Here is a 17328-nt window from a genome sequence, read left to right as displayed (position 1 = left end):
AACCCTAGCTAATATTGTCGTTGTTGTTCACCGGAAATGGAACAAGTAAGAGATGTTACTATAACAACCTATGTAATTCGTAATTGTTTATTTATTTATTATATTTCCGAGAGGTAATGAATAATAACCACACAAAATTACATTTTAACTATAGAGTATAATATTTAGATAAATAAATATATAATACTCAGTTCAACTAGGTACAACTAAATATATATTTAGATTTGCATTTATATTTAAAATATGAAAATGATAATTAAGGTTTATAAAAATTTCTTTACATATTGAACTATTAAATAACCATGTTCAAACAACAATACAAGTGACATCTACCCCCGAAATGCAAAATGTGCCAATTGTAAAGAAAAAACCCAACAGGCTACCCATCTCCGTGCTCCAGGTAAATCTAATTTAATCCTAATTCGGTTGTTTTCTTAATTCAAAGGGAGTATTACACTCTTTGACGAGACAGTATTACATAGCTATATAAGAGGGATTGTTTTGAGTTTTGTCTCAATTTGCCTTAAAACAAGGTGATCCAGTTTTGGTTTATTAATACATTTTGCCTAAGATTGAACGATGTGGGATTGTATATGACAGTCGGACAGGGAGATTGAAAGATGCCAATGAAGCCAGATGAAGATTTGTGATTAGTTTTCACACATTATTGAACTGTTAAAATTTAGACTCCAAAGTTGTAAAGACATCATCTTTATCTTTTTGACATGTCATTTGGGACAAAAGGAGAGTGTCTCAGCAAAAGGCAACTGCTTAATTTTAATATTTGTGACAGTTACATATTGTACTTAGCTAATTTAGTCATCTAAAACTGACTTTTATGAAAATATCATCCCTGACTTTGAGACTCAAAAAGTACATGAACCTAAGAAGGTACTATGTAGTTACTAGATTGACAAATTTCTGGTTACAAACAAATTAATCAAAGCCTCAAAGCAAGGGTTATCTTCTAAGCTTCTGCTGAAGAAGCTCGTTATCCATAACAATCGAGTTGAAAATAAAATGTGTAGCGTAGTTGTTAGACTGTGAGAGATCCGCCATTGACATGTCAAAGAGACAAAGATGATGTCTTAAAACTTCGGAGTCTAAATTTTAACAGTTCAATAATGTGTGAAAACTAATCACAAATCTTCATCTGGCTTCATTGGCATCTTTCAATCTCCCTGTCCGACTGTGAACGTGCAGCAAGAACAGCTCGGTGAACGTGCAGCAAGAACAGCTCGGTGAGCTCCAATGCTTCCACCTGCAGCATTGATCATTATGTCTGTGTAAATGCTTTCTGTCAACATACGTCCAAGGGATGTTACCGCTGTGGCTTTCGATTGATTCTCGGTTGAACCGTCTGCCCAGATAGAGTAAAATTCTCCACTCTGCCAATTCAGGTAAAACATCAACTCAACACATATGTTTATGTTCCACCAAACATATTGATTCAAATCTCTAAGCAACATCTCTTAAGTGATGAGACAGACACTTACATCTTGAGACAGAACCTTCAAGTCAAGAAACTCAACGTCAATGATGATTTTTCCAGTTAAGGGGACTTCAATCGTCCAAAAAAATTCTTCGTTTGTCTTGATCCGCTTATCTATTACTTCTGCATTCGAGTAAAATCACTAAAGAACCAGAAACAAAGGGAAACCATAATCGAACTAATGGATCAAACAAGTTCTTCTCTACTACCTGGATGAGATAAAGCTTTCCTATCACCAGCAGAAGAGATAACACGAAGAGCAAGGAAGCAACCGGTGGATTGTCTCTGGTAAGGTTTGATACCTCTGGATACAACTTAATATTTAGTAGCGTCTTGCTTTTCTCCACAGACAAGTGCCTTCAAATCAAAAAAAAAAACCCAAATTGTCAAAAATCTATCTTATTATCATTACTAAACACAAAAAAGTGTCCACTTTACTCATTCATCATGTCGGATCATAATTGGTCAGGTGAAAACCTTCCGCATTATATCAACAACACGAGTATGGTCTAACCGCAACTCAAGCACGTTGAGAAGATCATTGATTATATCAGATTAAAATTCCCACTGAAGGCATAATTTTGAAGAACGATCTTTTCAAGAACGATCTTTGCCGCAATGTGTAAAGCAGCTTTGTTGTCACAAAACAACCTCGTCGGAGCGTGTTGTGGGAACCCAAAATCTTCAAGAAGCTGACGCAACCAAATAATTTCCTTCAAAGCATCGGCCATGGAGCGGTATTCCGCCTCTGCCGAAGAACGAGAAACCGCCTTTTGCTTCTGAGTTTTCCATGAAATAGGACAGCCACCTAAAAACATAAAGTATGCACTAAGAGAGCGACGGGTTAAAGGACAGGTACCCCAATCTGCGTCACAATATGCCGTGAGAGTGAGATCTGTATCAGCTCGCAATAAAATGCCGTGACCAATGGAGCCTTTAAGATAACGAACCACCTGTAACGCAGCATCCCAATGTGCCTCACGAGGAGCTTTCATAAACTGAGACAAGATGTGTATAGGATAAGTAAGCTCCGGACGAGTAACCTTTAAATAAATTAAACGACCAACGAGTCGCCGGTAGCGCATGGGATCCGATAGAAGAGGACTGGAGTCAAGACCAAGTTTATGGTTCTGATCCATAGGAAGCTTAGAAGGCATGGCCGCTTGGAGTCCGGATTCCGCGACGATATCAAGCAAATACTTGCGTTGAGATAAGAAAATACCTTCCGTACTACGAGCAACTTCAATACCAAGAAAATACTTAAGCTTCCCTAAATCCTTCATGTGAAAACACCGGCTCAAATACTCCTTAAACTGGGTCAAAGACGGTAAGTGATTACCACAAATAATAATATCGTCGACGTAAACAAGAACACGCAAGTCTACATCACCTCTGGTCATAGTGAACAAGGAATAATCTGCATAAGATTCCTCAAAACCATATTCCAACAAAGCATTCGCCAACTTAGCAAACCAACACCTCGGTGCTTGCTTAAGACCATACAAAGATTTATGTAAACGACAAACTTTATTTGGATATTTGTGACGGAAACCCATAGGCAATTGCATGTACACTTCTTCTTCAAGATCTCCGTGAAGAAACGCATTATGCACATCCATCTGATGAACCTCCCATCCTTTAGATGAAATAATTTGCATGAGACCTCGAACTGTAGACATTTTAGCAACAGGAGCAAAAGTCTCCTCAAAATCACGGCCAGCCACTTGTCTATTGCCAAGAACCACAAGACGAGCTTTATATCGCTCAATAGACCCATCCGTATTATACTTGATTTTATACACCCATTTGTTTCCAAGAGCTTTCTTTCCGGGAGGTAAATCGACAATGCTCATTGTATTGTTAAGCTCGAGTGCATCGACTTCACTAACCATGGCATTATTCCACCGTTCGTCTTGCACAGCATCGCTAAAACAAGAGGGTTCCATACCCGTAGTAACAGCTGCAAGAAAAGCACGATGCGGAGAAGAGAACAAATCATCAGCAATATAGTGCGTGAGAGGATACTTTGTGTTACCTGAACCCGTAGACGAGGACTCGATAATGAGAGGAGAGGGGAGAGCGTGATGGGTATTATCAGCAACACAAGCGGAATATGTGACGTAACCGGTTAATCTGGTTGATGGAAACTTTGCTCTTTTCCCTTTGCCTAAATCGTCATCCTCATCGGGAGAAGTAGCAGCAACGACAGTAGATGGACCAGCGTCAACAACAGCAGGTGTAGGAGATTCTCGAACAATAGCAACATCATCATCACAAACAACGACATCGTCGGAGGGCCGTGAGTTGATAGTAGAAGATTCATCACGTAGCGGAAGCGGAGAAAATGGAACCAGATCACGACAAACGTTAGAGGGAGAGACTTCCTCAGGTTCGTGAGTCACCGGTGGAGTGGTAGTCGGAGAAGCAGAGTCTAAAGTCACGGAGCTACTACTCCCCCTGTCACCGGAACCGGGTTGGAATTCCCAATCACCATCGGTGAGAACCGGTAGTTCCGTAATAGACGTTGACACATTAGGCTTTTGTAAATATGGAAACACGGTCTCGTGAAACACCACATCTCGAGAGACCAAAAATTCATTGGTTGTCAAGTCATAAACCCTCCAACCTTTCTTGCCAAAAGGGTAACCAACAAATATACAGTGACGACTCCGCGAGCCAAACTTGTCCTTATCGCGAGCGCGCAAATGTGTATGACAAGAAGAACCAAATACACGCAACTGGCCATAGTCTGGTTTGATACCGGTTAAAACCTCATAGGGTGATCGTCCCTTATGTAGCTTGGAAGGAGTGCGATTAATAACATATGCAGCAGTAAGAACAGCCTCTCCCCAGAAGAAAACCGGCAAACCAGCTTGAAATAACAGAGATCGAGCAACGTTAAGAATGTGACGGTGTTTACGCTCAACACGACCATTCTGTTGAGGTGTACCAACGCAAGAGGTCTGGTGGATAATCCCTTGACTTGCAAAAAACTTTCCCAAACAAATAAACTCTGTACCGTTATCACTACGCACCATCTTGACTTTCTTATCAAACTGACGTTCGGAATAAGCACAAAAATTTTCTATCACCCGTCGTACTTCAGACTTGGCAATAAGAAGATGCGTCCAAACAGAACGGGAAAAATCATCAACTATCGTTAAAAAATAAACAGCTCCACAAGAAGAAGCAACACGGTATGGTCCCCAAACATCAACATGGATTAATTCAAAACACTCTATTGTCTTATTGATACTATCATAAAAAACATCACGAGTTTGCTTAGCCCGATAACAAACGTCACAAGGACGAGGACTAGCACAATTTGAAATACCAGAAAAAACGGGTAATGAAGAAAGAACAGAAAACGCCGGATGGCCCAACCGCTGATGCCACAAAGTCTGATCAACCGAAGCCGCCACACGAGTCACATTAGTAGTTGCCACATCCGTTAAATAGTAGACCCCATCACGCTCTTCACCGGCTCCAATCAGGGTCCTCGTGAAACGGTCCTGTAAAACACAAAGAGTATCGGTAAATAACGCAAAACAATTCTTCATTTGCTTGAGAATCTTCGAAACCGATATTAGAGAACAGTTTAAGTTGGGAACATAAAGAACATCCAACAAGGATACACGATCCGTGAGATGGAGAATGCCTTTACGATTTGAAAACGTAACACTACCATCAGCAAACCCAACCGAGCAAGATGGTGTGTCAACCAAATCAGTAAGAAGAGAAATATTTCCCGTCATGTGATGAGAGGCGCCTGTGTCAATGATCACATCGCCAGGAATCTTACCAGAGAGCTTATCGGGATTGCTTTTCATCTTTTCGAGAGCAACCAAGGAAAGAGCTTTCCACTGTTCAGGAGAAAAATCAGAGAGAGTGATGTTAGGACTGGTAGTATAGGCAGCAACAGCTTGACCACGTCCACGACCAGCTCCTCTACCACGACCGCGAGCAGCAGCAGAACCTCGGCCGCTGTTCCGAACGTTACGTTCGGTATACCATTCCGGATATCCAACCAATTGCCAACAAAACGCCTTTTCATGACCAGTGCGACCACAATGAGAACAGAGCAAACTACGCTCCCGACCTGAAGTTTCCACACGTTGATCCCCACTGATCGGAGCAGAAGAAAGAGAGTCACGTCGAGCAACAAAACCAACAGCATCCTGCTGTTGTTCACGAGACCGAGCCGCCAAGATCCTCTGTTCTTCACGGATAACTCGTGAGTAAGCTTGATCCAAAGCGGGAGAAGGATCAGCATCAATAATCGAATGAATCACATTCGCAAACTTTGTTTCGTCAAGACCCATGACAAACTGATTCACCTTCTCCTCTTCTCTCTCTGCGGCAATCGTTGTGTAAACACCACAAGTACAACCATCACAAGAACACACCGGAAGAGGTTTGTAAGTGTATAGCTCATCCCACAAAGCTGCAAGCTTCCCGTAATAATCAATTACGGACTGTCCCTCCTGGCGACAAAGAGCGATTTGAGAACGAAGATGATTAACGCGTACTTTGTTCCCAACCGAGAAACGTTTGCGCAAATTTTCCCAAAGATCACGAGCACTAGTGTGATATGAAACTGTGGAGCGTACACGAGGTGTGATCGAGGTACGTAACCACCCAACAACCATGGAATTGACCGAAGTCCATGATTCCAAATCAGAGCTATCTGCTCCGAGTCTCTTCAAGGAACCGTCAATAAAACCAGTCTTCTTCTTCGCACGAAGAGCATTGAGCATCTCCGAAGCCCATTCGTTGTAGTTGTCTCCGGTTAAAGTAACAGCGGAGATCATAGCGCCAGGGTTGTCCGTTGAAGACGTAGAGTATGAAGCCATCACCGTGTTTTCTCCGCCTGTTGAACCAACGGCGGCGAGAGCTCCGGATGTCGTAACAGATTGTGTTCCTTGTGTAGTCATGTCGTGAAAAGTTTAGAAAGAAAAAAACAAAGGCACCAAATAACGAGAACGAAACAAAGAGAAACAAAGAAATCTCCACACACGAGATTTGAAAAAAAACCAATGATCAACTGATCAAACAAAGGGTAAACAGAAGAAAGAAGGAAAAAAAACAGAGATCAACTGATCGAGAGAAAAATTTGAGAGAAAAAAATTGAGAAACGAAAGTTTAGGTTTCAGGATTTTGCTCTGATACCATGTAGAATTAAGAGAATATGTGTGTGTGTCTTATTAAACAACGGCGTTACAACGTTTATATACACGACTCAATCTCTAAGAAACCCTACACAAGATTTGCCGAGCAAGTTATACACATTAGACACAAACCGCAGCCCATATGCGGCCCAATAAAGATCAATAAGCTCGTGTGGCAAATCAGCAGTCATGAATGCTTTAACAGCTGCAGAAACTTGTTCCGGGCTCTTGCTTTCAGGTAAAGCAGTAGAAACAACTTGGTCAATAAGTTGTCGTCTATACTCATTGTTTTCTTCAAGAACCTTATCCCAGAGATCACCATCCATCCTCTCCACCACATACCTACAATTGGAAACTTGAGTATTAGCAATCTACAGGGACACCAATATTTGAAAAGTAAGAATTTTCATAAATAATGATAAAATACGTGTCTTGTAACTTGAACAACGAGTTTTTGTTAGTGACATTGATGAGTTCCTCATCACATTGTCCTCTTCTGTATGCCACAACCGCCAAGGTAGGATCACGTTTCTCACAATATTTACCCACAACCTTAGAGTCGTAGTAAGGGTTGGCGGTCAGGAAATGCTCAGGGTTGTTGTTATTGTCTACGATAATTTTACCCAAGGCATTATGGACATGCACGTCTTGGCTTCCCTCACTAACTAGATGCTCCAAGAACTGAGTGAGGAGACGAAGTCGATTTCTAAAAAAGCAGAAACATATTAGAGTTTCCTAACCAAACATATGTAATTATGAACGGAAACCAGAATGACCAAAAGGATTCACCTCTTCTCGCATTCCTCCACAAGTGGTTCGACAGGAAGCAACGAACGAACAGAAAGAATAAGGCCTTTTATAAAATCTTCAGGGCATTCATCATCAAGCAACTGTCCCACAACTAAGGGAGCATTCGCAGGGTTCACCTTTACACGGGATCAAACACATAAATATTTCATTAAAAACTGAGCTCCAACGCATTAAAAATAGTTCCAAGAAACCTTATACCTTTTGTACGTAACCTTCAATGTAACGAAGCATGTTGTTGTGTAGAGGTAATGAGTAAGATCAGGCACAAAGCCGAAACGGTCGCAGACATTTATCAAAGGTCGTGCATCAGGCAGCTTAGCTTCCATCAAAAAGTTTTTCGTCTTTTCAGCATCATAGAAGTTAGATTCTCTAGTTACACGCTCAACCTCCTTTATTTGACCAGTCTTGGCAGCAGCTTCAATGTACTTGAAATGAATCTCCGGATCCTCACTAAGCACAGAGAGAAAATATTGTCAACATGAGCATATAAATACAAGAATTATGCTTATTTACAGGAACGAGACCAGATTTTATAAAAATCACCTCATACTCAAATATGAACCTAGGAAAAAGTATAGCCCTTCGTATGACTTGAACTGCTCAAAGAGCTTAATACATGCATCAACACCTAGTTGCTCACAGTACTCCTTGCAAGCCTGCAATAGCATGGGCTCGTTAGTGTCACAATAAAAAATATGATTCATCATATCATACAGAATCATACACCACTAACCTGAACGATTATCTGCAGATTTCCTCTTAGGTTGACCAGCAACAGATCCCTCATGCACTCCATAGCCCATTCGCTAGAAAGAGTGCCAAAAAACTCAACAAGAGCCTGCATATTGAGCAGAGTGTTATGCAACAACTTGACCATCTAGGAGTTTAGCAACCAAAATATATTTCAGAGGCACTACCTGTGGCTCGATAGCATGTGTGTTCACAATTACACGTTTTATATCAGGTAACTTTGAGTAATGCTGCAAAAATCAAAAGGAAAAGAAGTTAGAAGATGAAAAGATAATACATTTAGAGATAACGTACGGTCAATAGCAGAAGACTTGAGCAGTTCAAGAACAGAGGGAACGGGAATCTGAAAAAGCTTGATGTCTCTTACAACCACCTCACCGGACTTATCCCCATGGATTTATGCAGAGGCGAGAAGCTAGAGATGTTGATACTCTCTAACAACTTCTTCTTCGGTCCAATCCCAGAAGAGCTTGGTAAATACAAGTCCTTAAACAAAATCAGAATTGTCAAGAATCTTCTCAACAGAACTGTACCAGCGGGACTTTTCAATCTACCGCTAGTTACGATTATCGAACTCACCGATAATTTCTTCTCCGGTGAACTCACCGATTCTCGAACTCACCGATAATATCTTCTCCGATAACTCAGACAAAATAAAACTAGATCTAAAACTTTGTTCTCGAGAGAGAAAGTGAATCAAATTAGAAGGAATCAATATGATGTTTTTTGCCTACCCAAATTTAAGAAAATCCAAAAAAACACGAATCGATCATTCAAGTTTGTTGTGTTTCAGATCTCAAGATCAAAAGCATAAATCTCAAGTTTTTTTTTCAACCAAATTTAATTATAAATGGCATAAAACGTAATAAAACACACAATTCAGATATAGAAGTAATTTGCAAACTTTTACGTGTTATTCTAGTAAGACAGAAATCTCAACGTGTTAGTCTAGTAATAAACCTACTTTTATGTAATATTCTAGGTAATTTCTCTAAATATTATACTAAAATAAGTTCTGGGACTCCATACCTAGTATTATAAATATTGAAACTTTTAAAAGTTCTTAACTTTTAAAAAGTTTTTAAATATTTTAATTTTTAAATTTGAAAAGTTTAAAGTATTATAAATATTAAAACCTTTTAAAAGTTTAAATATTATAAATATTGAAACTTTTAAAAGTTTTTAGCTTTTAAAAAGTTTTTAAATATTCTAATTTTTAAATTTTAAAAGTTTAAAATATTATAAATATTGAAACTTTTTAGGTTCGAAACTTTTTAAAAGTTTAAAATATTATAATTATTTATGTAAAACATAAATTATCTTATTTATTTACGTTTGTGCTTTTTATTTCTTATGAGCTGTTATATTTTGAAACCTTTTAAAAGATTAAAATATTATAAGTATTTATGTAAAACATAAATTATCTTATTTATCTACGTTTGTGCTTTTTTATTTCTTATGAGCTGTAAAATATATTTTTGTGTATGTTTTTATAGATGAGTTGATATTCTTTCCTTAATTATTTATTTTTTATCTTATTTTTTATTTTTATGAGAAAAGAAATGATTTTGTTCTTAGAGTTTGATGGATTAACAAGTTGTATGGTAGTCTAGAAAAAGGTTTTTTAGTAGAAGAATGTAAAGAAGTTGACGAGGATGAAGAAGAAAAAGAGTTTAGCGAAGAACCAGACGATAAAAGTAATGATGACGATTACCACAAAATTTGACAATAGAAATGACAAAAAAGAATATGAAGAATAAGAAAACATTGAATAAAGAAAACATAGATGGTAGCGATCAATTAAATATGAAAACGAGTTAAATTCATGATGATAATTTTTTTTTTTTTTCTGGTGGTAAAAGAAATGGTTTAGGATATGTGAGGTCTTCAGTTTAATTCGTCTCGCCTGGATATCGAGTTAAATTCATGATTTTTTTATCAGATTTGATATTATAACACAACTGATTTTTATATTTCAAAAAATTGTATATCTGAAATTTAACTTTTTTCCTTAATACTAATTTAATTTTTTTATAAGATAATATTTTACTACCGTCATCAATCATATATAGCTTTCATCAAAATATATCAAATATATTCACGCGTAGCATGGGTTCAAAACCTAGTTATAAAAGCTACTTATCATAAGGTTAAAAAACAGTTCTTAAATCTTAATACCGCGCTTTAAGCGCGGATTCCTCCCTAGTTATATTTTATATATACAATCATGCATAATCTTTATAAAATCAATTTTAATATCAATAAATATCAGCATTTTATTTTGAAATTTAAATGTGCAAATTAATAATATATATAGCTTGTACAAATACAGTATAAATACAATCTTATATAAATACATAAAACTGTCTACGTATTACAAAAATGCTTTTATTTAATATATTAACAGCATTGTTTATTTAAAAATAGCGTACAGAAAACTGCTATATTATTGAATATCCTAATAGCATTTAATAAAAACGCTATGTAAAGTTTCATACCTACTATAACAGGAGCAGAAATAGCGCTTTCTACACTGCTCTAATATCGTACAATAGCATTTTTCCGATGCTAAGAAAACCCTTATTTTCTATAGTGAGTGTTACGACGACACCACTGGATCGTGGTTGAGTGCACATTAGGATTTAATTGACCTTTTGATCAATTTGGCCCCATTGCCGGGGACCAATACGTTGCCTTTAAAATTTTAGATTCACGTTTAGTCTAGAGTTTATTTTACTTTAGTTTACTCACTTGTTCTTGTGTTCTTTCTCTTGCGTTTCAGGTGCATTCAAACAAGAAGACAAAAGCCAACTGATTTGTGTAACCTGCGTAACGAGGAATTAGCACAGCTTGAACGAGAAAACAGAAGAGCAAAATCCCATGCCGACATTATGGCTGACGGAAATGAAACGGAAGCTCGCCAACCCAACACTCCAGCAGCTCTTGCTCGACAACAGCAACAACAGCAAAGACAACTCCCACAAGAGCGAAACAAAGTGGATCCGAATCCACCAGCAAGGCGAGCCACCTTGAGGAATAACGAAGCTCACAACAAGCTGTTTGCAAATCGGTCGGTGATCCAGTCACCAGCTCCTGCGAGACAAGATTATGAGATCAAGCACAGCCTGATCAACTTGGTTCAGAATTGCGTGTTCAATGGGTTATCATCGGAAAGTCCTCTAGATCACATAGAAGCTTTCGAAAGACTGACCAACACGAAGAGATCCAGTGGTGTCCCCTAAGACTACCTTATGGTGACACTTTTCCAATTTTCTCGGACAAGGCACTTAGATGGTTGAACCTTCTGGATCCAAGATCGATCACCACTTGGGAGCAGTGTAGAGCCACTTTCCTAAATCACTTTTACACCAAGTCTCGATCAGCCAAATTGAGAAGCAAAATCACCACTTTCTCACAAGGCGGTATGGAGACCTTTTGCGAAGCATGGGAGAGATTTCAAGATTACTTGAGGGACTGTCCCCATCATGGCTACACACAAGAGAACTTGATGAACATCTTTTATGGAGGTATTAAGCAAAGGTACCAGATGGCGCTAGACACGGCTAGCAGAGGAGATTTCTCCACCAATACCGCCAATGAAGCAAACCTTCTGATTGAGAATCTCGCTGCAAGTAACAGCAACCATGGTACAGAATACGACCGATCGGTACGAGTCAATGCTGTGGAGACTGATGCCATCAAAGACCTCACAGCCAAGGTAAATCTCCTCCTAAAAAGAGACCACCAAGGCGTCAACATGTGTGAAGAGCAAACCGGAGTGTATGCAGAATTTGGGGTCGATGCCTCTCAAGATGCGACTGAGGAGGTTAACTACATAGGAGGACAAGGGATTTTTCAGAACCGCGGTTTCAATCAGAATTTCCGAAACCATCCGAATCTATCCTACCAAAGCACTAATGTTGAGAATCCTTAGGATCAGATCTACCCACCGCAACCTCAGCAGAACAACTTCACACAAGGATTTCAGGCCAAGGGAAAGAGATTTGGAGGATCAAACTTTCAGCAAAAGCCTCAAGCAAATAGTTTCGCTCCAGGATTTCAAGCACCACAACAACAACCTGCTGCCCCACAAGAGAGCAAACTAGAACAGATGATGCAGGCTCTAATAGATAATCAGAAGAAAAATGCTGGAGAAATTAATGTCAAGATAGACAACATGTATTCAGAGCTGAATGGGAGGATCGAAACGCTGAACACTCACGTGAGGGTCTTAGAAAATCAGGTGGCACAAGCTTCAGTGAGAGTCAAGGCACCCCCAGGAACACTACCATGCAAGTCTGAGGCCAACCCAAAGGAATTCCTGAACGCCATCACTCTCCGAAGTGGGAAAGAGATAGAAGGACCACCGCTGACAAAAAGGACTGACCGATCCTCCGAGCAGACTGGCCGATCCGGGATATCCGAAAACAACAATGACCCCCTCAGCAACACTCAAGAAAATGCGGATGATGTTGAGATATCTGGTACTAAGGAGGCTGATAAAGAGCCAAACAACAAACCCCAGCAGACGTATACACCCAAGCTTCCCTTTCCAACCCGCCGTAAAACCAAGATACAAGAGCGCAAATATGTGAATCTAAAATCAGTGGTGGGAGAGCTTCAAGTCCGACTATGTTTCATCGAAACAGTGCGAATGGTTCCATCTCTCAAGAAGTACATGAAGGAAATGCTGACCGATAAACTCAGTTTAGAACAAGGGGTGATGTATCTTACGCATGCGTGTAGTGCCATGCTCCATGGCAACTTTTAGACTAAATTTTCCTTGATGCTTCATGGCCTTCTTTTTTCTTATATCCATACGAATCATGGCTTGTCTTCTTATTGTCTCCAACATCTCAACAAGGGGCATCTCTCGGGCTTTGTTGATAGTATTGTTGTAGGACTCAGAGAAATTATTTGAAACATCTTCACACACTGATGTGGAAGTGAAAAAAGCGCGGCTACAATTATGTGGATTCCTCATCATCAAAGTCTCATACACACCAACATCAAAGTTCCTCAACGCGGCAATGGCTCTCTCATATTCACCAATGTTGAAACTCTTTGCAACTGCCCAAAATAAGTCCTTAGGCAATTCTTTACCTGGAAAAACTCTCCTTAGGTTTCCATAGATGTGGCGCACACACATACGATGTTCCACCTTAGGAAATTCTTGGTCAACAGCATTGAGTAAGCCCTGTCATGTAAAAAATAAGAGCTTTATTCTAACTATCTTAAACAAATTACATAGATGACAAAGAGTACATGAACATTGAACTTACTTTTTGTCTATCAGAGATAAGGGTTAATCCAGTTCCATCTTGAAGTTTCAAATCAGTCTTAAGCTTCTGGATAAACTATAATCAACTGTCTATATTTTCCTTTTGCACCACAGCCCAAGCAACAGGAAAGAATTGATTATTTGCATCCCTTCCTGTAGCTGCCAAGAGTTGACCCTTAACATCGTTCTTTAAAAAACAGCCATCTATTCCAATAATAGGGCGACAATGAGTAAGCCATGTCTCCTTGAGGGCTGCAAAGCACACATAGAACCTATCAAAAGACTTTATACCACCATCACCAGTTATTATCCCCAACTCAACTGTAGATTCTGGATTAGACCTTTTTAAAATCAGAAACAAAGTTAGATTATCAACTATAAAACATAATAATTAGAATTATTTGGATAGATTTTATTTACCTTAGCAACTCTAGTCGGTAGTCTTTTATCCATGAAAATTGCTCATCATGTTCATCCTGAATCATCAACAAGGCTTTTCTCTTGGCTTTTCTACACTGATTAGGTGTCACAATCAAGTTGTAACGCTCCTCAAGTGTGTCTTGCATTGTCTTTGGTTTGTAGGTAGGTGATAACACTCTAATTTACACGTTTTTAGCATCCTTTTTTGTCCATATTTTGCATTGTTCATACCTCTAACTTAGCATTTTTAGGTCATTTACTGTAAGAATCAAGTTTTAGAGCATTTAGGGTGTTGCATTTCTGCATTTGCATATATTGGATGAAAACAGGTGCTAAAGAGCCAAAAATGGGGAAAAACAAGGACAATTCGAGCATGTACCCGAAGGAGCCATCGAGCTACAAGAACAAGTCCGAACCCCAACATTATCGAAGAGGATCCAAGAGCGTGAAGAGCAACCCGAGGATCCACCCAAGGAGTTACCCGACTTCACCCTCGTGTACCCCATCGAGTAGACCATCGGGCAGGTCTGGGAAGCTAGGTCAAATGGGTTTCCATATATAAACCCCCTCTTTCCTAGCTCGCAAAGGAGCACGCCGCAGACCCTTAAACCAGAGAGCGAGAGCTTCTGTGAGAGAACTGAGCGACTCAACATTTCTTCTTGTTTTTGTATTTTTATTTTGTAGTTTTTCTTAGATTTTTATCTCATACTCTTTTCTACTCTACTCTATCTTTTAATATAATGTCATTTTCGTTTATTTCTATTGCTTTGTCATTCGTTTCTATGTCCGAGTAGTGTAGCAAGGTTTCTAGGGATGGGATAGATGATTAGGTGTTCTTGATCGGTTAGGATGCTTTAGTTGATTGTTATGATTGATAGANAGGATCCAAGAGCGCAAAGAGCAACCCGAGGATCCACCTGAGGAGTTACCCGACTTCACCCTCGTGAACCCCATCGAGTAGACCATCGGGCAGGTCTGGGAAGCTAGGTCCAATTGGTTATCATATATAAACCCCCTCTTTCCCTAGCTCGCAAACGAGCACGCCGTAGACCCTCAAACCAGAGAGCGAGAGCTTCTGTGAGAGAACTGAGCAACTCAACATTTTCTTCTTGTTTTTGTACTTTTATTTTGTAGTTTTTCTTAGAACTTTATCCCATACTCTTTTCTACTCTACTCTATCTCTTTTATAATGTCATTTTCGTTTATTTCTATTGCTTTGTCATTCGTTTCTATGTCCGAGTAGTGTAGCAAGGTTTCTAGGGATAGGATAGATGATTAGGTGTTCTTGATCGGTTAGGATGCTTTAGTTGATTGTTATGATTGATAGATTTCCTTCTAGGTTGATATTCTTAATGTTGTCAACAGACCGAAAGGTTGAGATTAGATCTAGGGCGTTTATAATGCTACTGGCCGAAAGGAGTAGATAAAATGCTTGATTAGGTCAATGATAGAGGTATACTTAACTTTGAGTGACAAAATCATATAAGTCTAAGTTTACTGACAAAAATGAATTGTTCTTAATGCCTGCTTGTTCATTTTGCTAGTGCGACAGTGTGGTAGTATGTTCAAGGTTGATTGTTGCTAGTGCGAAAGTGTGGTGACAAGGTTTTAGAGGTTCATTGTCTAGGAAATAATTGCTTGAGGCATGTAAGGCATCTGTACTAGTTTAGAACACATAGGATTTGATTACCCCCATCCTTAGGAACTTTCGTCTTTCATTTCTTGCATTTTCTTTACTTACTCGACCACTTACACGATCAGGCACATGATAACCTGCATCGAGTAATACCTCGATCTGTTTATATTTTACTTGCATGTTTGATCACCCCACTCGATCCTGTACTCGATTGCTTGCATCGAGTGCTTAGGTCGTGTGGTTTACTTGTTTATATTCTTTACTTTGTTTATATTAGGACTGTTAGAACCAAAACCTTTATTGCTTGGCTTGACTTGTATTGTGCTGATCATATCCTTCCTGCTAGCAATACACAACCATTTGGATTGATAACCCTTTGTACTACAACTGCATAGGGGATTGATACCCTGGGTGAAAACCTGTCTATCAGTAGGATCTTTTCTAATGTCATTCAAGAATAATTTAGCAATAATCTCATCCTTCACTACCTTTCTAAACCCATCCTTAATACATGTTCCTTAGTTATTTTCATGGAATCAGAAACTGAAAATATTGCAAAGAAGGTAACTAACAATTGAGAATCGAAGGACCACATATATTTTAGGTTACATTGATGGAATGTTTCAAATAGTTAACCCGCAATAGAGAACTTAGGCTTCAATTGGCGACCAAAATTTTGGAAAAGAATGAGGAGGAATATCACATTGCTCTCTATTCCAAAATTTTTTTACCCAGAACCTTCGAGCAAAGTACTCAAACATCGTACCACCAAACCACAACAATAAAACCAACGAGATGCGTAGACAAATCATATATATTACTTAGAAACGTGGGGTTAAAATTTAACGATGTTACATGATTCTGTCACGCTTATACACGTCCGTTAATCCGTAAGTATGAATCTACTAACACTTATATAAACGAGTATTTTTTATGGCAAATTTAAATAAACGAGGTATTTTTCTTCCAATAAAATAACACGAGGTATTAAATGTCCAAATAAAAAATAGATGGTGGTTTTTTCGGGTATTTTCCCTTTTCTTAAATCTGGATGAAAATAGGAACGAAGAAGATGGTGAGAAATGAATTACAACAATGAACAACGAAGAACAGAGGGTGTCGTTTCAATTCTATATCTCATCGTGTTAAATTTATAATATTACTAGCATTTGATCCGCGCTACGCGCGAAAGTTAGATAAGGTTGTTTTTTTGGTTGTTTCGTTAATTTGTTTTTTGGTTATGTATTTTTCTTCTTTTTGTCTGGTTATGTTGTTCGTATGTTTTCCTTTGCTCTTTTGTTGATTTTTTTTTTCTGTATGTTTTTTCAGCTAGTATAATGTAGTCAATTTTTTTATTTTTAATAAATTTAAATCATCATGATCTCTTTTTTGTTTAAAAAAAATATAGAATTAGAAGTTAAGTTTATATAGTAATAGTTGTTGTCCCTCTTTAGTCGTTACTTTAATTAAAATTATTTGTCATTTTGGCCCTGATTGGTAGCCTACTTTTAAGACTTTAAAAATGTTTAAAGCCTTGACAGCCAATTTTTTACCAATCAGACTTTTTTGGCTTTTATTTTTTTTTTTAAGTTTTGAAAGTCATTTTTTTTTTCCTTCCTTGTTTTCACTTTTTTTTTAAGCGTCAAATTCATGCTTTAAAACTAAACAATATTTAAAGCATTCTTTTTTCACCCTTTGATATTTAAAAGTTCTCCAAAAGTATATATATAAATATTTTACATATTTTATTTTTATAAATTAATTATTCTCA

General features: G+C 38.3%; 2 protein-coding genes across 3 annotated transcripts; one reads left to right on the top strand and one right to left on the bottom strand.

Moving 5' to 3' along the window:
• On the bottom strand, window positions 6730-9031 carry LOC104748817 (clathrin heavy chain 1-like). 2 transcript variants are annotated; one of them, XM_019237096.1, is made up of 9 exons: window positions 8800-9031; window positions 8599-8706; window positions 8388-8450; window positions 8204-8308; window positions 8014-8126; window positions 7669-7920; window positions 7450-7586; window positions 7100-7366; window positions 6730-7002 (listed from the first exon to the last, which is right to left on the bottom strand). In XM_019237096.1, the coding sequence occupies exons 2-7, from the start codon at window positions 8611-8613 to the stop codon at window positions 7583-7585; spliced, it is 552 nt and encodes a 183-aa protein (XP_019092641.1). In that variant the 5' UTR covers window positions 8614-8706; window positions 8800-9031; the 3' UTR covers window positions 6730-7002; window positions 7100-7366; window positions 7450-7582. The 2 variants fall into 2 exon arrangements, with proteins under 2 accessions (XP_019092641.1, XP_019092640.1); XM_019237095.1 differs by lacking the exon at window positions 6730-7002 and having other exon boundaries at window positions 7082-7366.
• On the top strand, window positions 11768-12991 carry LOC104748816. Its single transcript, XM_010470403.1, has 2 exons — window positions 11768-12046; window positions 12155-12991. The coding sequence occupies exons 1-2, from the start codon at window positions 11768-11770 to the stop codon at window positions 12989-12991; spliced, it is 1116 nt and encodes a 371-aa protein (XP_010468705.1).

The sequence above is a fragment of the Camelina sativa genome, chromosome 15, assembly GCF_000633955.1.
Source record: "Camelina sativa cultivar DH55 chromosome 15, Cs, whole genome shotgun sequence".
Classification (NCBI taxonomy): Eukaryota; Viridiplantae; Streptophyta; class Magnoliopsida; order Brassicales; family Brassicaceae; genus Camelina; species Camelina sativa.
This window is presented reverse-complemented; position numbering and strand designations above follow the sequence as displayed.